This window comes from Tarenaya hassleriana, unplaced genomic scaffold (assembly GCF_000463585.1).
Source record: "Tarenaya hassleriana unplaced genomic scaffold, ASM46358v1 Cleome27, whole genome shotgun sequence".
NCBI lineage: Eukaryota > Viridiplantae > Streptophyta > Magnoliopsida > Brassicales > Cleomaceae > Tarenaya > Tarenaya hassleriana.
In genome coordinates this window covers 524,433-550,060 of record NW_010965946.1, presented here as the reverse complement: position 1 = coordinate 550,060, position 25,628 = coordinate 524,433, and the positions used below count along the sequence as shown (strand labels likewise).

Sequence of the window (25,628 nt, the reverse complement as noted above, 5' to 3'; positions counted from 1 at the left end):
AAAATAATTGTTGTTTTGGATTATTTCACATTTTTTTAAGAAAAAAGAGAAAAAATCGTATATATCCTATTTAATGATAAAAACAATGTTATCTTTATTGGAATTTAATAGGGATAAAATTGGAAACTATTGTAAAACATATCTTGAAAATGTAGAATGATAAATATTTTGAAACATGGAAAATAACTTAAAACTACAAATATTTTGAAACGGAGAGAGCACATTACAGTTTGATTTTAATTATTTAATATATATTTTTTTTTGTGCAGAAAAAAATCACTTAAAGGTATTATTCTGGCATGAAGAAACCACGTAAGGGACCGAAGCGAAAGCATTATCCTGGCTCTGGCTTCACAGTACTGTCATTTGGCGAGCACGGCGTCACAATGCCGTTTGACGCCCCACATTCTCCCCCAATTAACCACACAAACTCTAACCACACCAGTGGTGGTGGCAGCGTTGGACATTTCCACACCGCACTATCGATCATCTATTTACACAAAAATAATAAAATAGAATTTCAAGTATGTGTTTTTATGTATAATTATGGTTTGTATTAAGTGTTGTATTGTCTATGTGACCCTTGGACGCATGGGTTATCAAATAAAGGCTGTGAGTGCCGTGTAAAATTATTCGTAATGGTAAAAGTTAAAAGTTTGTAAGTATATATTAATATAAGATTCTAATTTCGTATAATTATAATATAATTGATGCAAATTTCGTACATTACTAGTACATTAATTATATTATACAAAATAGAAGTTTAGTATAACAACTTTTATATATATATATATATCAGTAATATTTATGAGAAAGAAAAATCTTAACTATCTTATATATTAATATAAGATTCTAGTTTCATATGATTATAATGTAATTGATGCAAAATCCGTACATTACTAGTACATTAATTATATTATACAAAATTAGATGATATATATATTATGTGTTTATTGGTGTGTATATAATCAATAATATTTCTGATACAGAAAACCCTAATTATCTTATATGGTTATCATATCAACACGTTCATACGGAATTAAATTTGTCACGGGTGATTTACTATTCCAAATTTTAATAGAATGTTTTGGATAACTTTTCGTCCTCATCAACTGTTGCCAACATTAATGGAATGTCTCGGATAATCTTCCATCCTCGGGCGAGAACAAATGTTTTCACGCGTCTGTTCAATTTGATTATAAAAATGATCCTATGCAAGCCTAACGCATTCTAACCAAAGTAAAAAAAAATGAAGTTCATTACCATAGGATTAATGCTTTTCATTGTGGTTGCTCTGTCCGATTCCAATGTCAGACGCAAATAACAACAGCAGCACGGTCTTGGTCGCGTGTTACCATGGCAACGCCACCTCAACCATAGGTAAATGTTTTATTTTAATACATATTTAAATTTTTATCATTTAGTATTGTTCTATTTTTTTTTTAATAGAAATTTCAAAGCTTTCTGGCCGTAAGAAAGCACCCAAGAAATCAAAACCCAAGCGCTCTCCTGGCTTGGGCTTTACACTGCCAGATCCATTTGGCGGTCATGGAGAAAATGGTGGCCCAGAATTCACTCCGCCGCCTCCGATGAACCACACCAGCGGTGGCAACACCGTTGGACAATTTCAGGCGGCGACTGTTTCTGTTGTATATTTGATTATGTTTGCGTAATTTACTATAGCATATAATTTCCATTTTCCACTATGTATTACGTCCGTGTTGCATGTGTATGCAATACTTTTACTACGTGTTGTAATTGCGTTGTCTACCTAATGTGTTATAATAAAATGGATTCGGGTTTAATTATTATATAAATTTAATACAAAAAGTCAATGTTGTGATTTAAAATAGAACAAACGCTAAGAAATTCTAATATAACCAGCAATCTTGAATGAAAATAAATAATAAAAAAATTCTGTATTCCAAAGATAAAATTTTGGTATTTCAATAAATATATGCATGTTATAAATGTTTTGGTGAAAATAATACAATTTCAATCTTTTATATATCTCTAAACACTGGATTGACACGTGTCCCATGTTTTTATTTATATAAGTTTAATACAAAAAGTCAATGTTGGGAGTTAAAATAGAAAAAACGTAAGAAATTCTAATATAATCAGCAATCTTGAATGAAAATAAATAACAAAAAAAAATTCCGTATTCCAAAAAGATAAAATTTTTGTATTCCAATAAATATATGCATGTTATAAATATTTTGGTGAAAATAATACAATTTCAATTAAAAAATTAGATTAATATTGACATTGTTTTGTCAAATTAAAAAATATATGCATGTTATTATATATATATATATAAAAGAGAACCTCATGATATTGTTAATTTTTTAAATTAAAATTGAAGATACATATATTAATCATTTTATTGTAGTTACACCACTTTTTACCAATTTTATATATACAAATTTTCTAAGAAATTGACACGTGTCTAATTTATTTGAAAAATAAATTATTCTTTAATGGAAAAAATAAAATCATACTTATTTAATATATGTATTATTATATATTAAGATACAATTTGTTGTTGCCTTTAATGGTATATAATTTAAGATTCCCTGTCAGAATTGTTCTTGGGACCAAAATTATAATTTAAGTACAGTTTGTGTAGGAGGGTGTGACACGTGTTTTTTTTTTTAAAGAATATGGAAGGTTTTTATTATGTAATTTTCAAGAGTCAATTCTCATTTAAAAGAAGGAATATACATTGCAATTAGTTTAATTATAGTACATTAGTCACAAAATCCAAGGAGGCAAGTTGGTGTTGTTGTGTCTATATATTTTTATTGATGTTCTCAAAGACCATTCGTATATCTTCTTTTTGTTTTTTTTTATTTAAAACTATTTATTTATAATAACTAAATACATTACGTACGAAAGATTTATATATACAATAATTATATCTTTATATATAAAAGGTATAGTACAGTACTTAAGACACGTGACATTTTTAATTTTTTAAATTAGTTTAAATTTTATTAATTAAATCCAAGTCAATATTGATTTGAACAATACTCCATTAATTTTCTATACGTTAATTCTCTCTGTACATCCATCGAAGTTAGATTCAATTGATTTTAATTAGATTTAAATAGTTTTAATCAAATTCTATTAGTATGACCATTTATTATTATCTTTAAATTAAATGTATTTTTTTAAAAAATTGACTATAAATTGGTTAGTGTTTGCACGCCAAACACTTATTATTTGCTTATAACTTTTTTTTTTGTAAAAATATTTGCTTATAACTTTGCTGGTTGTGTTTTTTGTTTTTGATGTAATTTGGTTTTGTTGGTAATGTTTTTTTTGATGAAATGTGATTGAATTAATACCAAAGAAAACAAATGTCATAATATTTACAAACTAGAGATAGCTCTAAACAGATCTCCCATAACCAGATGGGGAAAATTACATGTTCTTACATGAAGTAATACGATACCACTGCTGTAATAATTTGTTTTCTGTCGCGTCCGGATTATGGAGAGAGATTAGTTTGTTCCTCATGGTCCGATCAACCTTGAATCTTGCTTGATGGATAGTAAGGTGTCGGTCTCTATGAATGCGAGAATTTCTTTCCATCCAAATGGTGTATGTGATAACCTGCGTGAGTAACTTCTTAATCGTAGCTTCGTCACGGTTCGTAGATTGGTTGGTCCAATCCAGAAAGTGTCGGATATGTGTCGGAGGGGGGTCCATTAGCCGTCCAAAGTGCAACCAAATCGAGCGACTAAATCTGCAACAAAAGAACAGGTGGGGAAGTGATTCCAAATCGGCGCAACATAGAATGCACCGATTCGGAGCTTGGATTCCCCACGTCTCGAGTCGGTCGGTAGTCGGGAGACGTTCTTGGAGCACCTGCCACCGTTTTGTTGGTAATGTTACTCAGAAAACAACAGTCTAGACATGCGAATCCGACCTGTCCAAGATACAGAAGAGATTAGTGTGTCTCAGATTTGGGTTTCAGATGGTGTTTTTGGCTTTGATATGGATACTTTGGAAGCTGGTTGGATGGTATATTATTCCCTTTTAACTCATTTCCCTTTTTTTACCTTTATGAATGTGAATGTATTTACTTCTTATTGTAAACTTAGATAATTTCTTCTTATAATGATAGGTTTACCAAGATTACTACCCGAGATTATTCACCTTTTGGACCGTAAGTTTAGTTCCTCGATTTTGGTCTTGGTCTAATTTTCCCATGTTGCTCTTTTGCGAGAGTTTCTTTGTATTTGATCGTAGAATTCAAATTAATTAACATGTTTTGAATCAAAATAGAGGGATTCGTACAAAGACACAGGCTGCTATAATCATGACTGTCCAGGCTTTGTTCAGATCAACCATGCAATTGCCCTTGATGCATCAATCAAGCCCATATCGACCTATGGTGGTTCGCAATATGAAATCACATTGCTTGTTGTCAGGGTAAAGTATATATACAAAACTATTTATATTCCTTGTTGTTTTAATAATATTTTTGGTTGATCAAAATCATCTTTTGATATTAGGATCCCAAAACAAGAAACTGGTGGTTAGGGTATGGAAAAACCATCATAGGATCGATACTGGCCGGGATCTATAGTCCCAAAGCTAAAAAATGGTGCAACGGATATTACTTGGGGAGGCGAAATCGTAAACCTAAAAAAGAATGGAAAACACAATACTATAGAAATGGGGAGTGGACACTTTGCAGATGAAAAGTTTGGAAAGGCGAGTTATTTCGGAAACTTAGGTATTATCGATACATCGAATGTTCTGAGAGATCCAAAAAGGCTTTATGTCATAATTTGAAGATTTGGTTAAGTAAAACTTGGGGAACCTACTTTTACTATGGAGGTCCTGGTCGAAACCCTAGATGCCCATAAAACCATTCATTTGGTATGACAACTTGTTGTTAGAAGTGTCGAGGTTATATCAACTTATGTGTCATATATATATATATATATAATGATAATAAAGTGATAATTAAATGCATATACAAAAAAGGCTCAATAAAGACGTGATTGCTTTGTAATTAATTGAAGAAAATATAGTATTTGCAATTGCAAGATACATTTTTTAATAATGCGCATTAAATTGAATGAATTGTATACATGAATGATGAATCCATTGATTCATGATTATATTTTCCAATGAATCACACAAAAAAGCGATTTTTTTTTTAATTTCCATCCTATTTTTTTTTCTCAACATGTAGGAACAAATTAACAATGTAGACCGCGGTGATATTTGTACAAAGAAGTTTGTGAAGCCAATCAAACGAAATACATAAGGAACCTGCAAATATATTAAAACATACAAAACCAATCACATTAATTTTATTATTCGGTGGACCATATGAAGATAACCAAAATAAAATAACTAATATTGGCTAGATGACGTAAACATGTTCATCTAGATAAAGACACACAACACCAACCAAGATAATATATATTAGTCGCCTTGGCGATAACTATATCTACCAACTAGTACATGGTATATATATATATAGATATCATGGAAACCGCCGGGTTATATAGTTGTAAACCGATATATAGTGATCGCTGATATATATATATATATATATACACACATACAGCCTCGCTAGTCAGGCGTATTTTGTGTGCAGTGTGTTTATTTTGTCTTTTCTTTCAAGAAAAATACAACAAGACGAACAAAACACAACTTGGGAAGATGGACGGTGTAGTAGCAGTAGCAGGACCCACCACTAACCACGGGATGGAATCAAAGAGACCCATTGAATATTCCTGTATTTGATAGCCACACTTCGGCACATATATTATTTAGATAATTGGTCCGTCTTGGACTTTCTTTTGCATAGAAACAAAATAAAAAAAAATATAAATATTTTTTAAAAAAAAGTGCGGGAGGTGGGGAGCACATGGGGTTTGGGTACCAAAAAAAGATACGAGAAGCAAGACATGTTGGGGAGTTATTTGTCGTTGATGGCGATGATCCCTATATAGTATATGACCAATTTAAAATGATAAAAAAAATTTTAAATAAATACATGCCTCATGAATCGGACATACTTTGCTTCTTCGACCACTCCATTCCAACACGCTAACCTCACATTTTTTTTTTTCCAATTCGATTAATTCCATTAATTATATTTAAAATTATAACAATGTCATTGGGGTTTTTTTTTGTCGTGCGTCCTCTTTGAGATTAGATTTTGTTTATTAATTATTTACACAAAAAAATGATTATTCTGATTTCAATATATAGTGAATTTTCTTGATCACGTGATTAGCAAACGCATGCGTTTGCAAGAACCTTCTGTATCAGTCCATGACCATAATGAATTCTTTAATTTAATTTCTTTTTTTCCCCCCACATGTAGTAGCATCTCGGTTTCCCCTCGTCCAAATCGGGCCGCATTAAAAAAAGTAGTAATATATTATATTTAATTTAATTAACGGATTGTTATCATTTTGTTTCTAGTGATACTCGGAGCCTATGCTGTTCAGATGACTAAGCCTAATCGTAGCTTTAATAAATTCTCAAATATAATAATCTCTACGTTATCCCAACTCAGAGAGAAAAAACATCAATTTCCCTGTTTTGAATTTGTACAATCTATTAATTAATTATTTAATTGTTTTAGATTTAATTTTTTATTTGGGTTGATTCCACCGACGAAAAACGCACACAAGGGCAGTGGGCACTGTCCTAATCTCAGAACTGAAATAAATACCTACCCAATCTAACGATCAATCTTAGAACTCCTCATTTCTTATTACACAACACACCCACGAAAAAAATGGCGGAACTGGAGAACCCAGAGGTGATGGAGAAGCTAATAGCTTTCCTGTCGTCGATGCTGGAAGGAGTGGCGGAGGAGAACGATCGGAGCCGTCCGGTCGAGCAGAAGACGACGTCAGCATTCGACGGGATCGCTCGGCCCGCGATCTCAATCCGCGGATACTTGAACAGAATCTTCAAGTACTCGAAGTGCAGCCCTTCTTGCGTGGTCGTGGCTTACGTATATATAGACCGATTCGCTCAGCTTCACCCTTCTGTCCCCATCACTTCTTTCAACGTTCACCGTCTCCTCATCACCAGCTTCATGGTCTCCGCCAAGTTTTTCGACGACATGTGAGCGCCCCCCCCCCCTCCCCTCTTTTATTTGTGGTTTCAAATGAGGTATATAATGGGTTTAAGGTTTAGGGTTTGCTATCTTCAGACAAGACATCTGACTTTTGAACAGCTCGTACGATGATGATAGAGTCTTTGGGTTACTCTTGTTTTGATCGATCTTCCAAGAAAAACCAAGATTCGCCTTCTCTCTGGTTTTCTTGAAACTCAAGAACGGAGCAAGCAACTTTGAAATTCAAGAAAGCGACTCTTCGCATGCTTTTTGTTTTTTTTTTGGGAAAAATACAAAAAAAAACACCAACTTTTCAATTTTTCCAAAAAAATCTGAACTTCATATTTAGCAAATAAAACCAGAACTTTTTTTGAATAGAAAAACCCCAAATATAAATTTGTTATTTCTAAACCCAACGTGACATCCCAATATCACGTGTGGCAATTTCATAATTTAATCGATTCCTCGACGTTATTATTTAGGTTTTATTTGAAAAAAATAAAAAAGTTCAGGTATTTTATCTTTTGTTTTATTACATCATTATATGCCTTCTGCTATGTCCTTAGATACTACAGTAATGCGTACTACGCTAAAATCGGAGGGATCACCACGGCTGAGATTAACACACTGGAGCTGGATTTCTTATTCGGGTTAAGGTTCCGCTTAAACTTGAAGCCAAACACGTTCCATGCCTACCTGTCGTACCTGCACAAGGAGATGATGCTTCTTCAGGCGGCCCCCATCGCCGTCGGACGACCTCTCATTGCTCCCAACGATGGTGAATCTTCTCACCAGACACAGCAGCTCGCTGTTTGACTTCACCAATATATATATGTGTGCGGTACGTATATATATATATATATATATATATATGCGTAGACGTGGATTTGGTTCAGTCAATGTTGGTTTTTGTATTTAGTACACATGGGACTCTTTTGTCATGTCACATCATATATTATCTTATGTAATAAATTGGATGCTATACATTAGATGTCGTCCAATTCCTCCTTTCTTTTCCTTCTCTTTTACTAACAGGAGAGATGTGTGGGGAGGAATTATAAATATATATATATAAGATATAAAAGATATTCTTGTTATGATACACAGCTAATTTATCCTATATATATACATATATATGTATATATAAAATTGGTGAACAATTTACGGTGTGTAGCGAGAGAAACGTGGTTGATAACAATAAAATGGGATTGACAGTTGTGTGGAGCACGTGGAGATTAGATATCTTCCATTCACAACTTTGTAATAATAAATATATATTTGGCACTTGGCTTATGGAAGACGTCGTATATCCAAATTGAGGAAAGAATACAAGAATCCAATTGTACGGTCGTGTTTGGCAGTTGAGATTCCAAGTGAATCGCAGAGAGCTTTTCCACTCGTAACTAATGGGCCAGGCCCATCAATTTCTGTCACCCACAGCGTGCACTATCGGCCATTTGCAGGCCCAATATTGATCTCCAAACATGGGCTTGGTCTACCAATTAATGGGCCTATGCAGCAACGCATTAATTGTAACAAGGATATAACTTTACAACGAGTTCTGATTCAAAGGTTTAGCCATGTAATATTTATCCGGAATGAGGCCCATCATGTGTAGGCCCAATGATAGTCCAATGGGCTTTATTTCAATAAAATTAAATTTTAATTGGGAAAATAGGAAATAATTAAAACAGTGCAAGGGGCGCAGAACAAACAGCTGCAAGAGGACGAGGAGAAGAGCACAGTAAAGTCTCTCTCCCTCTCTCTCCCAGAAAAATATATAAAAGAACCCTAGTTTTCTCCGTCTCTCCTCTCCTATCGCCCACCGATTCATGCTCAGAAAGTCCGAGACTTTGAGAATCTAAGCTCTAAAGCTTCATCTCTTTCTTCCTGGGGAATCGAATTATGTACAAGGATCGAGGGGGAGGCGGAGGAGGAGGGTCGTCGAGATCGGAGATCCTCGGCGGAGCTCTTGATCGGAAGCGGATCAACGATGCTCTCGACAAGCACCTCGAGAAATCTTCACCATCCACATCTAGGGTTTTCGCCTCTAAAGATAAGGATCCTTTCTCATTCCCCTCCACTTCCGCTGCTAAATCTCAGCCGCCCATTCACCGCCATTCTCGCTCCCCCGATGGTTCGTTTGCTGACTCGCATACGTTCTTCTCATTCGGTAGTGGAATCTATGGTTTTGAAGTTCTGATTGTCTGGATTTGCAGTGGAATCGGAGACTGATAGCGAAGGATCGGATGTTAGCGGTTCCGAAGGAGATGATACATCGTGGATCTCTTGGTTCTGCAACTTGCGAGGGAATGAGTTTTTCTGTGAAGTTGATGAAGATTACATACAGGATGACTTCAATCTCTGTGGCTTGAGTAGCCAAGTTCCCTACTACGATTACGCGCTTGATCTCATACTGGATGTTGAATCATCCAACGGTACGTGAATGTCACTCTCTTGTTTCATAATGCAAGAACGATAGTTGTATAACTTCCATGGTAAGAGCAGTAATCTACTGCAGAGAGCATGCGAATGAGTTTAATCTAAGCTGAGACTGATCTGATGTTATGTATTGCGTTATTCTCAGGTGATATGTTCACCGAAGAACAGAATGAAATGGTGGAATCGGCTGCTGAGATGTTGTATGGTCTTATTCATGTCCGATACATTCTGACAACCAAGGGAATGGCTGCCATGGTCAGAAAGCAGCTTACTTTCTTTGTTCTTATTGCTCGTTTCGCGTTGTGTGGTTCTCTGTTAACTGTCTCTTTGATGATCTCCTCCAGTTAGAGAAGTATAAGAACTACGATTTCGGGAGATGCCCACGAGTTTACTGCTGCGGACAGTCTTGCCTTCCAGTCGGACAGTCTGACATCCCGAGGTCAAGCACCGTGAAAATATACTGCCCGAAATGTGAAGACATATACTACCCGCGTTCCAAGTACCAAGGCAGTATCCTTTTATCTGATCCTGGTTTCTCAGTATCTTGCATATTGATGTTTTCTCTCTTTATCTCGTCATCATAACACGATAAGCATTATCTCTAATCATATGCACTCTGCTCCTTCTCCACGGACCATTGGCTCATATTCACAGTTGCATATTGCATGTCACCTGCTAAGGAATAACATATCCATCTCTGCATAATATATTCTCTGCAAGACATTAACTGTTGACTCTGTTTCCTTGATTACTTTCTAGACATTGATGGAGCTTATTTTGGGACAACGTTTCCACACTTGTTCCTGATGACGTATGGGAACCTAAAGCCGCAAAAGCCATCACAGAGCTATGCCCCGAGAATTTTTGGCTTCAAGGTACACAAACCATGACACTGACGCAGCATGGTCATACATTACATGGCTCGACCTCTCTTCATAATAGGCCAACCACTGATGGAACACGCAACACTGTTCCATGGATGAGAGCTATGAAGATCCTGATGGAAGCTCGGAATTGCCCAGAAACTGGTTATCAAGAATATGCTGTATTATCCCTTTTGGGAATTTTAAATCATTGTTGGTATCGTGAATTTCCATTTGTTTGGATTTTGTTATTTTTTTTTACATCTGGCTTGTAATATCTGTGATCTCTCCCCAACAATTTTGCTTTGTATAATGTTGACAAGCTCCTTGGCGTTACCCAGAACGTAACAAGCGATGAATCGTTAGATTCTATATAATGATGTCTCGGATATAAAACAACAAAAGAAGACATGGAGACGACAGGTTCTGAACCAGAAATCAGACACATTCGTAACTGAACCAGATGAAGTCTTAACTCTCGGTCTGCTCTCTCAACCTCCGGATAGTGCTCCTAACGGTGACTGCACTGGCGGTGCTGCAATTTTCACGGAGATATAATCAGAAATCAAAGTGTGGGCAGGCCTGATTCTGGAGCCAAACAGGAGAGAAGCAGAATAAAGAATAAAAACACTTACTTCATTGTGTAAGCACCACCCGCCTTCACCTTGCCACAGTCTTTGCATCCCCATATACCGACAGCCTTCCTCTTGACAGAGTACTGAATCGGCGATTTTAGATTTCAGTCAGAGACAACAGCATAGCCAACACGGTGGTGGACAGATCATAGGAAGTAATAAGGAAAGTGCATTACCTTGCCACAGAACTCGCAGAAGTACTTGCTGTGCTGGCTGACCTCCATCTTCTTTATCTGTTTCCTCAGACTCGCACCATAGCGAGTGCCTGAATCATTGGGATTCATGATTAGAGATTCGACACTGTAGTGACTTGGTGGTACAAACCCATGGAGACAAAAAAAAAAGTTCTCTGTGGATCAAGGATCCAGGAGCAACTGTTCTGTTACGGTCTACATGAGGTCACAAAGTTTGATATTTGGGGAGGTAATTCGACCGCCCAATAGTAAAAGGTCTCAACTTTTTCCGAATGATTGCCGTAAACATTAACATGCAAAATGTAGAACCCTTGAACACTTTGAAACCAGCTGCCTAAATAAACAGAGATATTCGAACGACTTCTCCGATATTATCAAGTAGAGATATGATTTCAATTTCACATCCTAACGACAAATTTCTATTCAAACACATTACAAAGTAGAATTAGACTCCATCCTTTCTTCCCCGACACTATGACCATTCACAAAATGCTTGCATGATACCTAATTGAACTCTATAAGCCAGACAGACAGACATCTTAAAAGCAGGATAGCTCACCGTACTTCCCAACGATTCCAGCCTTCTTCGTTCTCTTCGTCTGCGGAAAAGTCGAGCCAATCAAAACAAAGGAAGTGAACCCGATACATAAAGAGACAAAAGGAATTCAGACGACAGTACAAATAAAATCGACGATCTCCGACCAGCCTTTATCAAAGTTCCGAAATAATGATAAGAAGCGAACACTGTATTTCTCGAACCAGAAAACGCCCGTACAACTCGGTAAAAGTTTTAGAATTCTCCCCCACTCCTTAACAAGCATCAAACACCGACACCATAGATAGATATACAAGTGCGTGTGTGTGTGCGTGTATATATATAGAGAGAGGACTTGAATTACCATTTTGAAAGCAAACAGAGGCCGGAGGAGGGAAAAACCCAAAGAACCCTAGTGAGCTTCGCCGGCAGGAAGAGAGGAAGGAAAAGAGAACTCGCGACTCATTTTTATACGGCATCGTGGTGTATGTATGGGAGAGCTTGAAATGACGATATCGCCCTTTTCAATATGGGCCTTTTCGGATTAAGAGGCCCAATATAAATTGGGCTCTAACTATTACCGGCCGCTTTTGTTATTTCACCACTATCACCACTATTCGCCATTTCCCCTTTTTTTGGTATTCCAATCAACACCAAAATGGGCAAAGAGAGAAAAAGAGAACCCTTCTGATGCTGGCTTGAAAATTTCCAAGTTAATGTTATATTTATCAAGGAATAAAATTCAAAAGGAAAAAAAAAATACAGAAGGCGAGTCCGGATACTATATTTAAGCCCTTCAAATACCCCTCCCCCCTTTGCCCAAATTAGTGAAGGCAGAAAAGCATAATACCCCTAAACATTTTTTTTTTGTTTTTTGGTCACATTGCCCCCGTTTTTTTTTTCTTTCCACTAAGTGAACTTCTCTAATATCTTAGACCGGTTCGGTTCGCGTGGTTTGAATTCCTCGAGCAGCAAACCCGAGCTCCGGCGTATATCCTCGAATGCAGCCTCGCCCACCTCTGACTTTATAATCTCCAACGCACTTCCCATCACATCGCCTCCGAGCCCACATTCTAATAAGCTTCCCGGCTCCTCCCCGCCCTCTCGTATCAGCCGACCAATCTCGGCCAAGGGGACTACCTTCTCGGTCACAGCCTTTCCGAAGATTCTCCCGAGAAACTCTACTGCTCTTGGAGCATCGTTCACGGCATCTTCCAGAGTTGTAAGAACCGATTCAAACCTGAGGGAAATCGGGTCAATGGTATAAGTTCAAATAAAGGGTTCAGGGGCTAAATTGTGGGTCGAAATCTTTAACGTACCCTTTAACCAGTTGGGCTCCAGTTATGGCGCCATCAAGAGACTTCACGAGATTAACGAGGAGCTTAGCCAAGAGATCTCTTTCCATATCCTTTCTCTCGAAAGAATCAGTAACCCAGAGAGAAATCATTGTTGGGTGAAAGCTTGGTGAATGTAGGTCTTTGATGCATAAACCAACCTCCTTCTCATCTCGGGCACTGCACATGATACAACAGTTGATCAAAATCTTGTGATTGATACTAAGGGCTTCTGTATAAGTGGATAACGTAAAGATATAGCACTGCAGTCAATCAAGGCCAAACTTTAACCCGTAGCTGGAAACAGATTCACCGGTATCACTGTTCCAAAGCTACTCCATATTTCAATCAAGAAACAAAATATCAGCTCTTCCAAGTGCGCCACTAGTTTATTTCTCTCTTATTCTTTTTTTGTTTGGCTGAAATGATCAACTCTAATTAACTATTTCAAGCATGCAGTCTCAGGAATGAAAATCTACAATGTCAAGCAGAAAAAAAAACAGCCGCTAACCTGAAGATGAATGAACCATAAGTTATTACGAACACAAGTTGTCAGTGTGTGACATACTAGATGTATCCAACGACTATTAGACAAACAGCTGGAAAGAAGAGATTTACCTGTAAAATTCCTTAATTGTTGCCATAGACATGTCATGTAGGCGTTCCTCTGACAAAACGTTTTCTGAAGCAGCATTTTCAGTTGAAGATGCCCCTGGTGCAGACAGATCAGAAACATGAGCAGAACCAGCAGAGTCCCTAGTGCCATAACTTGTGCCCTTCTGCTCTTGAGGACTGGACTTAGATCGTCCATAAGCAGCGGCAGGACTTGCGGGTCTATGTGTGCCAAAACCATTCAAACTAGCAGGTGAAGCATTCGAAGCTACTGCCGGCCTTCTTGTAGACATTCCTTGACCAAGGCCACCTTGTGGACCCAAGGTAATAGACTCCTCACCTAATGTCCTTTGAGGCATTGGAACTGCCCTACCCTCATAAAATGGTCTCTCCTCGAATCGGGCGTCCTGATTACCAAAGCTACGAGCTTGGGTTAACCCGTGAAAGTTACCTGTTTGGGCACCAGGAGATGACATCATGCCTCCTCTTGGACCAAAATCAGAAGGTCCCTTCCTCATCGAGGAACTAATAGAGGCCCCACGTGCAAGCCTGCTAGTTTGAGTTTGACGTTCTTGAGCAGCATCTCTGTGCACTTCCTCGATTTTTTTTGGGCCTTCAACTTTCCTCCTTTGCTGCCATTTATTCTTTCTCAGATCAATGGCATCTTTCAACATGAACCTCACTCTAGAAGACAGTTCTTGTTTATTAGACAGCATTTTCATTTTCTCGAAATATGCATCTATAGAGCCCTTAGCTTTGGAACGGTCGATCATCTCTCCTATTGTGCTCATTAATCTACACAGAGCCTCAATATTCTCCTCATCTGGTTCCTCATTATATCCGAGCATCTTCTTGATGCATCCGTGCATGATTTTCTCGGTCAACATCGTTTTCTTGTACAACTCACCGATAAGTCTAATATTACCCAGCATTCTCCGTCGAGCCTTAACTCTCTTTTCTTCTCTTTCCCCCTCAGTTTGTTCTAGTTGCCCTTCTTCAGCTCTGCTAGCTTCCTCTTCTTCCCTTTCCCCCCTCTCAAATTCTTCTTGGCACTTGTTGAGAAGCAATCTTTTAAAGTTAGTCGTTTCTTCGTTCTCAATAATAAATTCAGGCAACTCGCTAGACAGATGCAGACAGAAATCTGCATACATCTCACAGAAGGTAGGCTCCATTAATGCTTTGTCAAATATCTGTGAAATGACACCCTGAAGTGTAACAATATTGTCAATGTTAACACTTTTCACTTGCTCAAACAGTTTTTCAAAGTTTTGAGGGGTCAGCTTGTTTAAGATGCCCTTCAACTGCCTTTGCTTTGCCTCTTCTTCATCGGCCACTTTACCAACTTCATATTTCTTCTCAGCTCTGTGCATCTTCTGTGCTGGTGTATGCGGAGAAGGAATCAAACCTTTGTGCTGGAAATTAGTAGCACGTTGCCACCTTTCAGAGTCAGGACTATTTCGTCCCATTACTCCAAGAGGACCCACAGATTGCATTGGCCTAGACATGATAGGTGCCTGCATACGTGGATTTCTTAAAACTCCTGAGCTTCCTCCTTGACCAGGTCGGAAGCCTAAGTTACCACCATATCCTGAACCAAACGAACCAGGATTCTTCATCCATCTGTCATCAACAGGCATATTGCCAGAACGTCGATCTAATCGGGAAGAGCTGCCTTGACGATCCATAACCTTTCCAAGGGTACCATACGAATCACGTTCAAGATGAGATACACCCACATTAGCACTGATCATGAGATCTGCAATTTCAGGCGCCATCTCAAAGCCCACAGGAAGAGCAGTGCACTTGTCTGCAAACTTAAGGAGGAAGTCCCGAGAATACTTCATTTTCTTGTTCTCATTGCTGTCTTTTAAGTTGTCTCCTCTCTCTGCATGCACAGCAGAATCTGCAGTTCCCAAATTCGGTGTGGAGACATCAGCAGCATCCTCCCAGTCTTCTGGTTCGTTTTTCACCTGTTCAACAACCTTGGGAGCTTCAGTAACAGCATGATTTCCATGGACAAGTGCCTGTTTAGGGTTTGAAGCGTCATTGACAGCTGCGCTTTCTGAAGGTGTTGCTGTCTCTTCTTTTTCCTCAGGTCCTTTGTAAGCCATGTAAAGGTCAGAAGTTGTCCCAGCAGCATCTGCTTTTTGAAGAATCTCCTTTTGCCTCTTCTTTCCTCTGGAAGTAGTATTTCTCAGTGTGTTTGATTCTAATGGAGATTTATCCTTTGAAACAGCGACGGGAACAGAGGAGAAACGATCATCAGCATTTTCAGCACCATGATGTCCCAGTGGCCTTTCAGAGTGATAAGTGGGAGCACTTGGGGACTGCACATCAGCAGAATGCATAGGCACAGAGCTCAAAATTACTGCAACATCAGCAACATTTTCCGAACCTGGACAAGCACTGGAGGTAGCATCCGCCTCGGGGGACCTATAATTGTACAATAATTCATTTAAGTCAGTGTGCTGATCAATAATATTTCTCAGCTCCACAGATCTCGAATCGAGTAGTTCTACAGAAATTCCAGACCTTTCAATATGCTTGTCAGTCACACCCTGATCACCTCCAACATTGATTCCTCTAGCATCACAGGTTCGCTCTACATCTTGCAGAGAGCCACAAATCTCTGAGGAAACACGCCTTGACTCTTCTGTAAGTTGGTCTACATTTGAGTGTGGTATGTCAGAAGCCAAAGTATCAAAAGACGCCTCAGCCAATTCATCCCTACACCCACTGGAAGGTGGAACTGATGGATGTTCCCTAGCATTAATTGCTATTGAAGTTAACTCATCAGTGGGAAGACAGGAATCAAAAGTCTGAGGTTCTTGATTAGCCTGCGCAATATACAAAAGGAGAAACAACAAAAGATCTTTAGAAGGTAAAAGGAACAGAACAAATAACAAAATCACAAACTAAAAACACTATTATGTACCTCATATAAGCGATGAACAGGTTCCTTCTTGCCTGTATGCTTCTGATGATCTCCAATAGGGTTAGAATCATCCACTGTTCCACCTAGTCCACTTTCATCTTTTGAAACTGGAGGAGCAAATGGAGTGGATACCCCAGAGACAGATCCAGGTTTCGGTTGCAGTGAAGAGCTTGTTGAACTTGAATTGGCGTTCTTTTCTGGAAAAGAAATGTTAGCTTCTCCAGATGGCCTTAATACTTGAGGCGATCCAAGTTTTCCAGAAGCAGCAACTGGCTTCACCGATACCTTTGAAGTTGCAGATACGCCAGATGAACTTGCAATTTGTGCATCACGCTCATGTGCCACAGATGATGAAACTGAAGAAGTATGTGAAGGGGATATAGCTCTGACAAGTTGTGACGGGCTATTAGCATATTGATTGACGAATTGTACACTCTGAGACCCTTGGGCTGGAAAATTAAATCTTGGTGGTTGAGAATTGGCTGCCATCAGATTACTGTTTAGTGGTACAGAAACAGGGGGGAACAACATGGCGTTGGTGTTATATGAGCTCTGCATATAATTACCCGGACGAGGAGCAAAAGATAACACTGGCTGTGATACTGGAGGCATATTAGGAAGAGATTTCACAGCCGCTGATCCACTGTCTGAATAAGTATCGCCTGGCCGGTCAAAACTCAGCTCCTCACGTGTGTCGGGATGAGTAATCTTGACAGGGGTGGTCTTACGTTGCCCACCAACTTTTCCTTGCTGCTGGGGATATTGTGGGCTCACACCCACACCCATGTGGCCTAACTGTGGATGAATCTGAGTGCCCATTGGAGTTGCAAAACCCAATCCCTGTGCCTGATGCATCATACCCTGATGAGGCATCGGATGAGACTGAAGACCTTGAAGAAACATCTGCTGTTGAATTTGTGGAGTATTTCCCATAGATAATGCCATAGGCATTGGCATCTGAAATGAGGTGGCAGAGACATTCTGAGGCTGCATATGCATATTCGGGCCACCAAAGTGCACAGGATGAGGAATCTGGGGATGCTGATAAGGTGTCTGCACAGAAGGCATTCGAACAGGTAAGATGGGGGACTTTTGAGTCTGATTTGGATGGGGTACGTGTGCAACCTGCACATTTCTTTTATCCTTGGGTGTTGCATGGGCCTCTTTACTGACAGAATGATTATCCATAACCTTATTTGGCAACTCTTGCTTAGGGACAGGAGTTGGCAGATTCGGTGCTGGTCTTAAAGAACTTTGGTGCATCTGCAAGCAAAGGTAAAATCCAACAAAACAAAATTTCAGAAATATTCCTTCCAGAGATTAACAGGCCAGGCTGAAAACCAAACCAGTACAATTTCGCTGTGCAAGTGTGCATGTGGAATACAAAACAAAGTGTAAGACACAAACTACCCATCGGTATATAAACAAGCAAGAACTGATCGAGTTAGGCAACAATCCCATTGATGGCAGAGAGGAAAAGGATAAGGTCGACCTGTGCACGTTTCTGTTCATCCAAATTCGGAGGCGCTGAGCTAGTACGAGCAGGAATCTAAAAAAATCAACAGGGCAGAAGCTTTATGTGCTGATAGAGGCATTGAAAAAATAACGATAGAAAATTTTCAACGACCAACAATGAAGGCACAAGAAAAAAAACAAATTCAGAAGTTGATAGCATACCTTCATTAAGTCGGGACCCAGTGAACCAAATTGGAAAGAAAATGCTTTAGATGCATCCCCAGAGGCTGCCATAGAAACAGCATAATCAAATGAGTTAATGGTTGCACAGGAGTACTTTCAATTATGCTCTCCGTGATATACTACTCTGTACACGTCAAAAGACGATGCAAGACAGCCATACCCTTAGCAGGGGTCGACGGCTCATTGCTCTTGGAACTAATGGTGGCAGACTGAGAAGGTGGAGCCTTCGGAATAACTCGGCTATTTCTGCTGGTCGAGGAATATTCAGATTGATTGGTGGTGCTGGTTCCACTAACTGGTTCATCAGACACTCCTGTAACGTGACACCATAAGAAATCTGACCTAGTAGAATTGGGTTATGAGACAGAATCTACACAAAATGGACTACCATCCAAAAAAGTATAAAATTTATCCAATTCAAGAATCAAGAGACGGCTTAACAATACAACAAACGACGCAAAATGCAGGGAGTATGAAGCCCCGTTATTGAGATCGTACCCTGAGACTGGGACTGTACATTGGAACCATTCTGATTGTTAGGAGGCAGAGAAGCGTCCTTAGTACCCGAATAATTAGGAGGCGGCAAATTCACCCGAGACTGCCCTCCTTGAGCATTGCCAGGTTTCTTAACGCTGACGAGAAGAAGACACGAGACATACCACCAAACAAAACAAATCACCAACACGAGCAATATTGCAAAATTTCAAGTTCAAGACAAAAACCCATCAGATCGAATACCTGCGATTTGAGGAAAAAGACGACGCATAGGACGCTGAAGAGTCGGCCGACAAGAGAGGGGCGGGCGCGGTGGCTGAGCCGCCACCGCCTCTACCGTAACCACCGGAGGAAGATCGCTGCTGCTGGTGCTGATGATGGTAACCGGCCGATCGCCCAGTTCTGCGGTATTGTGTGTCGCCTCTGTCGGACCTCGATTGATTGTAGGACATATATACCGAACCCTAGTTTACGCCTGCCAAGCTTAATTTTACAGCTCCGCGATAGAGTGAAACACTAAACAGAGACGAAATTAGGGTTTTATTCGACGGGCATGATTCGGGGACGAAGAAACAGAGAGAGAGATAGAGGAGAACGAGAGAAAAAAAATGCGAAATAGATAAAAAGAGAGAAAAAGGAAAATAGAAAGGGATCGCAGAGTGAGGGAGGGAGTTCGGCGTAGTACCTAAGAAGTAAATAAGGGCTAATTCAAGGGGCAAAACAGGGAAATCACATATAAACGAGCGAAACTTTGGTTTGGTCAACGAAAGAAAGTAGGGCTTCGAACGGACGCAGAGATTTTCTCAATATAACAAAAAAGAAATCGATGCGATTGCCTTTGTTATATAGAGACGGAGATTTTTTACACCAAATATATATATATATATATTTATATATATACACATATATAATGCGTTCCTTGATGAAATAGGTATACAATTTTCCCAACGACATTAGGAATAATGATGGTGGTTGGATTAAATTTTGGTAACCGTATGGCTTGTTCCTTGAGCAAGCGTGATTGGTAAATCATACGATGAGCAGTTCGAACAAAAGCCCAATAGGTTGAAATATAAGCCCATAAGCAATCGAGGTTTCTAATTTGGGTTTATTATGGGCCAAGTGATGTCAGTTAAAGCCCATTTTTTGGCCCAAACAATGAAAAATACTTCTCGCTTTTTAATTACTCAATTCGAAATTAAATTCGGATAATAAAATTCCAATACAAATGCTTTTATAATTTTGATTCATTTTTTTATCCACGTACATTCATACCGATAAAATACTAAAGTTTGTTTGATTATATTTAAGAACATATTATAAAAACAATTACTAATCATTTATCTCCGGACAGATTCGAATTCAGAATTTTTTTTTTGGATTAAAAATTCATTTTCTCAAAGAAATTATCAGTTTAGGATATTTTATTTAACCGGTTTAGCTTAAATTTCGTTTCGGTATTTTCTAGTTTAAAAAATCATAATAATTTGATTTGTATATTGGATTCGATTAGGTTCAATTTCGATTATATATTATTCCAATACATTTGAATCATCAATTCTGTTAATAACCAAAATAAACTCCCTACCGTATTTGCCTTGCCTTACGGATAATATTAGATAAAAGCCAAAGTTACAAATTTGAATCCAAAAAAAAAAAACAAAATACTTATATAATAATATTCTTCCTCGCATATGTAAAACAACAGAACTTATGCGACCACGAGAGTTCCCGTCTGAAATATTTTTCCGGCGGATGAATCTTCGGCTCCGGCCGATGTACGGACAGATCTGGACGACCCTTTCCAGTTCCTCTCTCTGGCTTCATCCAAGTCCATCTGTTCTTCTCTGCACTCTTCGCTGCAAAACGCTGTGTCGCCTCTACAGATTTCACATCGCGCAACATCCGCCATGGAAAAAGATCATCAGATGCAAATTCAAACCCATCTCTTCTCGGACTACTAAACGACTTTTCTGGGAAAAGTCACATCGCGCAACATCCGCCATGGAAAAAGATCATCAGATGCAAATTCAAACCCATCTCTTCTCGGACTACTAAACGACTTTTCTGGGAAAAGTTCTGGAAGGAAAAGGCAAGAACTTTGGGTCGTTTACCAAAAAAAAAAAGAACTTTGGGTCCGGTTTCTTGGATTTTCCGGGAAACCAAGGGGAGGAAAACGCAACTTACAAAACCCATATCCCAAAATTTCGATTCTTGAAAGTGAAGACAAGTCTTAAGCTTTGTTCGATGAAAGAGCAAAGGACCAGTACCTGTACATGTAGATGTCGGAGTTAAGACCAAGGGGTTTGCGGCAAAGAGAACATGATTCCAAGAACCCGGCATAGGGCGAACCCATTCTGATCCCTCGCCCGGAAACTATCGAGATTTCTCGACCAGATTTTGAAATCGCAGAGCAAAATGAATCGCTGTGCTTGATTCTATTCACGGGGGAAGAGAGAGAGAGATAGAGAGGCGGAAGCTGGGGTGGACTGATTGGCCCCTTTATACAGCAGTTTTTTCGGGCTTTTGGGTTGACCTTACTGAATCAGCTGCATCACAGTCCATCGTAGCATTGGTGGTCTACCATCAATCGTGACCGTTCATAGCCACCTGATTTCGATCTTATAGATCTGAATATTAACATTTTCTTTTTTACCAAACATTAAATTTAATTAGCTCCACTGTGATTTCTTACACTAAATGCCTCCCAACGGAAATCCAATCAAAATACAATGTATTCAACTGTTTCTTTTGTGTGTTCTGTATTTACCAGACTCTAATTCAATTCAAACGTTTTTGCAGTCATAAATACGATAGTCACATTTTCAGAAACTCTCAGTCCATTAAATTCAAAATTAAATATAAGGTAATATTCTCACTATTATTCTCAACTAATAATCACCTATATATAACTCGTGAAGATAGGAAAAAACTATATGATATGATCGCATGCATACATTTCAAATGTTTATGTACGCACCGTCCGTCACCCATGGATCTCGTTCGTCCAATGCATCATTGGATGCAATAATAATATGATGGGTGGAGCTTTCAATGTAATAAATGAATTTATGCTAGTTCCCTATACGTATTTTATTTTTTCTTTAATTGGTGCGATAACGTTAAATGATATACGCACTCAACTACTTACACGTGTATCGAGTTGCATGTACAGATTTGCTGTCGTTATATTAAAATAAGAGATACGATCGCAATATATTATAATATAAGATGCTTTCTCTAAATAGGGGTCCACAGGTTTGTTACGTGTCGATCCGACAACAGTGGGACCCATGAAGACATGGAGATGGGCCCATATATCACGATGGTGCATGTCATCGTCATTCGGGCCCATTACCGTTCCCCTCTACCTACGGCCGTTTAGGCCCACTATTGGCCCATTATATTTGTTTGACCAATGATTTCCACCTGCTCCAAAATCGTCCTACGTGGCAGCTATATGGAGGTGCGTGTCTGTTCAACGGTCAGGATTTTTATGGTGACTGCGATTGGAGACTATAGTTTCGATGTTCGGTTCAAGATTTTTTTTTTTTTAATCATAGTTTCAACGTTAAAAGTAGAAATAAATTTATTTAAACAAACATCGTATTAAATTTTATAATTGGAATACTCAATCCAATATTAAATACGCGTATTACTTTGGGCTATCAAAATCGGTACAAAAATTTATAACCTTTTGCAACTATTTTCCATTGGAATGGTCGTTGATGATTTGATTACTTCGGCCTCTACAATGGGCCGTTATTGGGCCCAGAAGAATAATCACGTTCATGGGTTTTGTTCTGTAATGAACAGATTTGGTCGGGTTTCTGACTCTTCGTGGCGCGATGGGGGACCGGAAGATTCCTGACCGGCGGCTTTTGCTATGGTTCTTCGCCGTCGTCACCGCCGTGAAACTCCTCCTCATCCCGTCGTACCGGAGCACCGACTTCGAGGTCCACCGTCACTGGCTCGCTCTCACCCACTCTCTCCCTCTCTCTCAATGGTACTTCGACGAGACCAGCCCCTGGACCCTCGATTACCCTCCCTTCTTCGCTTACTTCGAACGCTTCCTCTCCGTTTTCGCTCGTCTCGTCGACCCCAAGATCGTAGATCTCCACGAAGGAATCGATTACAGCGCCGATTCCGTCGTCTTCTTCCAGAGGATCACCGTGATCGTTTCGGATCTGTATCTCCTCTTCGGGGTCTACAGATTGACCAGGAGTTTGGACTCGATGAAGCGGAAGCTGGTCTGGGCAATGGTGATCTGGTCTCCGGCGCTTTTGATTGTGGATCACATACATTTTCAGTATAACGGGTTTCTTCTGGGATGGCTGTTGCTGTCGATTTCGTATTTGCAGGAGGGGAGGGATCTGATGGGCGGGTTTCTATTCGCTGTTCTCCTCTGTTTCAAGCACCTGTTCGCCGTTGCCGCGCCGGCGTACTTCGTGTATCTGCTCAGGCATTATTGCTGGTCCGGGTTGGTTAGCGGTTTCCGGCGGCTTTCAACCATGGGCGCGGTGGTCGTGGCGACCTCCGCCGCCGCGTATGGTCCGTTCCTCTACTATGGACAGGTAGTTTAGCTTCGAGGGCAGACCGTCGCATGTAATTTAGATCAGCTTAGTGAGTATTGTAGATTCTAAGTGATCGCCAAAGGCCATTGCTAGTGCGTTTGGTTTTCTTTGGACGTAACTGATCTTATTATGAATGCGTTTAGCTGTAGAAATCTGTCTCTCACCATTTCCATTGGTGAGCTGTGCATTTTCTAGACTAAGGCAATGTTGGGTTTAGATTGATGTTTCTTCTTATTCTGTTGCAGATACAGCAAGTCATCAGTCGCATGTTTCCTTTTGGGAGGGGATTGTGCCATGCTTACTGGGCACCAAATTTTTGGGTTTTCTATATATTACTCGACAAAGGGTTGGCCTTTTCGCTTCGTAAGCTTGGGTTCAGTGTTCAGATTCCATCAGCTTCTTTCACAGGCGGATTAGTCGGGGATTCTTCACCTTTTGCTGTACTCCCTCAGGTATTTCTGCTGACAAGATCTTTGATTAATTGGTCTTGTTTGTTGTTTCTCGTGTCTGCTCCAATCTATCTCACCCTTTTTTGGCTTTCTGCAATGCTAGATCACTCCCTTGACAACTTTTGCAATGGTATTGCTCGCTTTATCGCCATGTCTCGTCAAGATTTGGCAGAAACCCCAGCCTGAGCTTGTTGCTAGATGGATAGCTTATGCATATACATGTGGGTTTCTGTTTGGATGGCATGTCCATGAGAAAGCATCGCTCCACTTTGTTATCCCACTTGCGATAGTTGCTGTCCAGAGCTTAGAGGACGCAAAACATTACCTTTTGGTTTCTATAGGTATGCTTCTTTTGAGTGAATCGTTGACCATGTCAACAATGCTTAGAACATATGCTAATAGGTTGATATGTTTCTGTAATCGGCCTGCAGTTTCTTGTTATTCGCTCTTTCCACTGCTATATGGAGCACAGGAATACCCGATCAAAGTTCTTTTATTGCTACTGAATTCCATCGTAGTATGGCTCGGATTCACTGCTCAACACTCATTCACCAAGGAGGGAGACAAACCTCTGAAGCATAGCTCTGGTGAAATCAGGAGCAAGTTTGGCATTGGATGTGTTAGAAAAAGTTACCTCTTTGGTCTTGTTATAGTAGAGATAATGTCTCAGTTCTTGCATCCATACTTTCTTGGAGACAAACTTCCCTTTCTACCCCTTATGTTGATCTCTACATACTGTGCCTTTGGCATAATGTACTCGTGGATTTGGCAGCTCTGTCGGATCCTGACATAAAAAAAAAACTCCTTTTTTTTTCTTTTTTTTTTCCCGTTTTATTAATCTTTTGAGGATTGACTAGGGGCTTGAGAAGAGAACACTAAAACCATTGATCTCACTCATGTTTGCCCTCGAATTATTATACATCTAGTGAAAAAGCGGAATAAAAAGACTAACCGGATCGATCTGTGTGCTCCTTCCGACACTTTTGGAACGTGGGTTCTTGTTACACTGTCGTTTCCTAATCTTATTTTCAGCTCCAAGAAATCTGGGAAGGGCAAGAGGCATGGGAAGGGTGGTAACCGCTTCTAGAAGAACATCGGTCTGGGTTTCAAAACCCCCAGAGAGGCTATCGAAGGTATGATCTATTTCTTAGCTTCGTTTTCCGCTACTACATTGTCTGCAAATCTTAGTTTATGAAGCTGCGAAATCGTATGTACAGAAAAGTGGATCTGGAGTGTTAGATCTTCTTGTTATCCTGTGCTATATGTTGAAGAACAGTTTGGTTAGTAGGCTTCCAGTTGAATGTCACGTATCGTGCTTTCGTCTTTTTCTATTTGATTGATGATTCGTGTGTTATATAACATACCCGGCATTGCAGTTCCTACTCTGGTTTTGTTGGTTTATGGTCTAGAGCTGTTTCATGTGTACTTTTAGCTCATCTGTAAAGGTTTCTTGCAATCTAAGGCTTTACAGTTTGATGGCATCTGTTAACTTTTCTGGGTTTCGGACCAATGAATACTACTGTATCTATACATTCAGGAACGTTCATCGACAGGAAGTGTCCTTTACCGGTACTGTTTCTGTCAGAGGCCGTATATTAGCCGGAACTTGTCACAGTGCAAAGATGACCGAGGACAATCATTGTTTGTAGGAACTATCTTCACTTTGTCAGGAAATACCGAAGGTAAAATAGTTTCGATGCATCTTCTTCATAACGTTCCCGTCCTCATTTGCGCCCTATATGGAGAAAACTCGGCAT

General features: G+C 39.4%; 7 protein-coding genes across 10 annotated transcripts in view; 4 read left to right on the top strand and 3 right to left on the bottom strand.

Moving 5' to 3' along the window:
- The first annotated feature begins 6,754 nt into the window (after positions 1-6,754).
- LOC104817185 (cyclin-U4-1-like) lies at positions 6,755-8,132 on the top strand. Its single transcript, XM_010546261.1, has 2 exons — positions 6,755-7,113; positions 7,672-8,132. Exons 1-2 carry the CDS (start codon positions 6,779-6,781, stop codon positions 7,919-7,921), a joined length of 585 nt encoding a protein of 194 aa, XP_010544563.1. The 5' UTR covers positions 6,755-6,778; the 3' UTR covers positions 7,922-8,132.
- A 687-nt stretch (positions 8,133-8,819) lies between these two features.
- Positions 8,820-10,746, top strand: LOC104817184 (putative casein kinase II subunit beta-4). 2 transcript variants are annotated; one of them, XM_010546259.1, is made up of 5 exons: positions 8,820-9,242; positions 9,325-9,543; positions 9,693-9,802; positions 9,892-10,054; positions 10,307-10,746. In XM_010546259.1, exons 1-5 carry the CDS (start codon positions 9,011-9,013, stop codon positions 10,435-10,437), a joined length of 855 nt encoding a protein of 284 aa, XP_010544561.1. In that variant the 5' UTR covers positions 8,820-9,010; the 3' UTR covers positions 10,438-10,746. The 2 variants fall into 2 exon arrangements, with proteins under 2 accessions (XP_010544561.1, XP_010544560.1); XM_010546258.2 differs by having other exon boundaries at positions 9,892-10,057.
- A 9-nt stretch (positions 10,747-10,755) lies between these two features.
- Positions 10,756-12,242, bottom strand: LOC104817183 (60S ribosomal protein L37a-1). The gene is made up of 5 exons (XM_010546257.1): positions 12,139-12,242; positions 11,799-11,838; positions 11,222-11,310; positions 11,046-11,128; positions 10,756-10,945 (listed from the first exon to the last, which is right to left on the bottom strand). The coding sequence occupies exons 1-5, from the start codon at positions 12,139-12,141 to the stop codon at positions 10,882-10,884; spliced, it is 279 nt and encodes a 92-aa protein (XP_010544559.1). The 5' UTR covers positions 12,142-12,242; the 3' UTR covers positions 10,756-10,881.
- A 226-nt stretch (positions 12,243-12,468) lies between these two features.
- Positions 12,469-19,490, bottom strand: LOC104817181 (eukaryotic translation initiation factor 4G). 3 transcript variants are annotated; one of them, XM_010546256.2, is made up of 11 exons: positions 19,092-19,490; positions 18,852-18,985; positions 18,514-18,666; positions 18,333-18,397; positions 18,148-18,204; positions 17,222-17,918; positions 16,656-17,137; positions 16,253-16,557; positions 13,727-16,153; positions 13,094-13,288; positions 12,660-13,014 (listed from the first exon to the last, which is right to left on the bottom strand). In XM_010546256.2, the coding sequence occupies exons 1-11, from the start codon at positions 19,298-19,300 to the stop codon at positions 12,684-12,686; spliced, it is 5,055 nt and encodes a 1,684-aa protein (XP_010544558.1). In that variant the 5' UTR covers positions 19,301-19,490; the 3' UTR covers positions 12,660-12,683. The 3 variants fall into 3 exon arrangements, with proteins under 3 accessions (XP_010544556.1, XP_010544558.1, XP_010544557.1); XM_010546255.2 differs by having other exon boundaries at positions 16,656-17,708; positions 17,781-17,918; XM_010546254.2 differs by having other exon boundaries at positions 12,469-13,014; positions 16,656-17,918.
- Positions 19,491-20,415: 925 nt separating this feature from the next.
- LOC109116833 lies at positions 20,416-21,338 on the bottom strand. The gene is made up of 2 exons (XM_019202955.1): positions 21,119-21,338; positions 20,416-20,728 (listed from the first exon to the last, which is right to left on the bottom strand). Exons 1-2 carry the CDS (start codon positions 21,202-21,204, stop codon positions 20,560-20,562), a joined length of 255 nt encoding a protein of 84 aa, XP_019058500.1. The 5' UTR covers positions 21,205-21,338; the 3' UTR covers positions 20,416-20,559.
- A 1,323-nt stretch (positions 21,339-22,661) lies between these two features.
- On the top strand, positions 22,662-24,689 carry LOC104817180 (probable dolichyl pyrophosphate Glc1Man9GlcNAc2 alpha-1,3-glucosyltransferase). The gene is made up of 4 exons (XM_010546253.2): positions 22,662-23,422; positions 23,668-23,874; positions 23,975-24,212; positions 24,303-24,689. Exons 1-4 carry the CDS (start codon positions 22,697-22,699, stop codon positions 24,662-24,664), a joined length of 1,533 nt encoding a protein of 510 aa, XP_010544555.1. The 5' UTR covers positions 22,662-22,696; the 3' UTR covers positions 24,665-24,689.
- A 32-nt stretch (positions 24,690-24,721) lies between these two features.
- The window catches only part of LOC104817179, a 1,463-nt gene continuing 556 nt past the window's right edge, over positions 24,722-25,628 (top strand). The window contains exons 1-2 of the mRNA XM_010546252.2: positions 24,722-25,004; positions 25,409-25,553. Of these exons, the coding sequence (XP_010544554.1) occupies positions 24,933-25,004; positions 25,409-25,553 (217 nt within the window). The 5' untranslated portion in view covers positions 24,722-24,932. The remainder of the gene's footprint in view (positions 25,005-25,408; positions 25,554-25,628) is intronic.

Excerpts from the sequence above, each read along its gene's own strand:
- LOC104817184 (XM_010546258.2), top strand. The coding sequence starts at position 9,011 with ATGTACAAGGATCGAGGGGGAGGCGGAGGAGGAGGGTCGTCGAGATCG. Across the intron at positions 9,243-9,324 it reads CCATTCTCGCTCCCCCGATG|TGGAATCGGAGACTGATAGC; the intron begins GTTCGTTTGCTG and ends CTGGATTTGCAG. Across the intron at positions 10,058-10,306 it reads GCGTTCCAAGTACCAAGGCA|ACATTGATGGAGCTTATTTT; the intron begins GTATCCTTTTAT and ends ATTACTTTCTAG.
- LOC109116833 (XM_019202955.1), bottom strand. The coding sequence starts at position 21,204 with ATGGGTTCGCCCTATGCCGGGTTCTTGGAATCATGTTCTCTTTGCCGC. Across the intron at positions 20,729-21,118 it reads TCCGACATCTACATGTACAG|AGGCGACACAGCGTTTTGCA; the intron begins GTACTGGTCCTT and ends TGAAATCTGTAG.
- LOC104817183 (XM_010546257.1), bottom strand. Across the intron at positions 11,311-11,798 it reads TGGAATCGTTGGGAAGTACG|GCACTCGCTATGGTGCGAGT; the intron begins GTGAGCTATCCT and ends CCAATGATTCAG. Across the intron at positions 10,946-11,045 it reads GGTGGTGCTTACACAATGAA|CACCGCCAGTGCAGTCACCG; the intron begins GTAAGTGTTTTT and ends TGAAAATTGCAG.
- LOC104817180 (XM_010546253.2), top strand. The coding sequence starts at position 22,697 with ATGGGGGACCGGAAGATTCCTGACCGGCGGCTTTTGCTATGGTTCTTC. Across the intron at positions 23,423-23,667 it reads CGTTCCTCTACTATGGACAG|ATACAGCAAGTCATCAGTCG; the intron begins GTAGTTTAGCTT and ends ATTCTGTTGCAG. Across the intron at positions 23,875-23,974 it reads CTTTTGCTGTACTCCCTCAG|ATCACTCCCTTGACAACTTT; the intron begins GTATTTCTGCTG and ends CTGCAATGCTAG.
- LOC104817181 (XM_010546254.2), bottom strand. The coding sequence starts at position 19,300 with ATGTCCTACAATCAATCGAGGTCCGACAGAGGCGACACACAATACCGC. Across the intron at positions 18,986-19,091 it reads TCTTTTTCCTCAAATCGCAG|CGTTAAGAAACCTGGCAATG; the intron begins GTATTCGATCTG and ends TCTTCTCGTCAG. Across the intron at positions 16,154-16,252 it reads ACTGACAAGCATATTGAAAG|GTCCCCCGAGGCGGATGCTA; the intron begins GTCTGGAATTTC and ends GTACAATTATAG.
- LOC104817185 (XM_010546261.1), top strand. The coding sequence starts at position 6,779 with ATGGCGGAACTGGAGAACCCAGAGGTGATGGAGAAGCTAATAGCTTTC. Across the intron at positions 7,114-7,671 it reads GCCAAGTTTTTCGACGACAT|ATACTACAGTAATGCGTACT; the intron begins GTGAGCGCCCCC and ends CTATGTCCTTAG.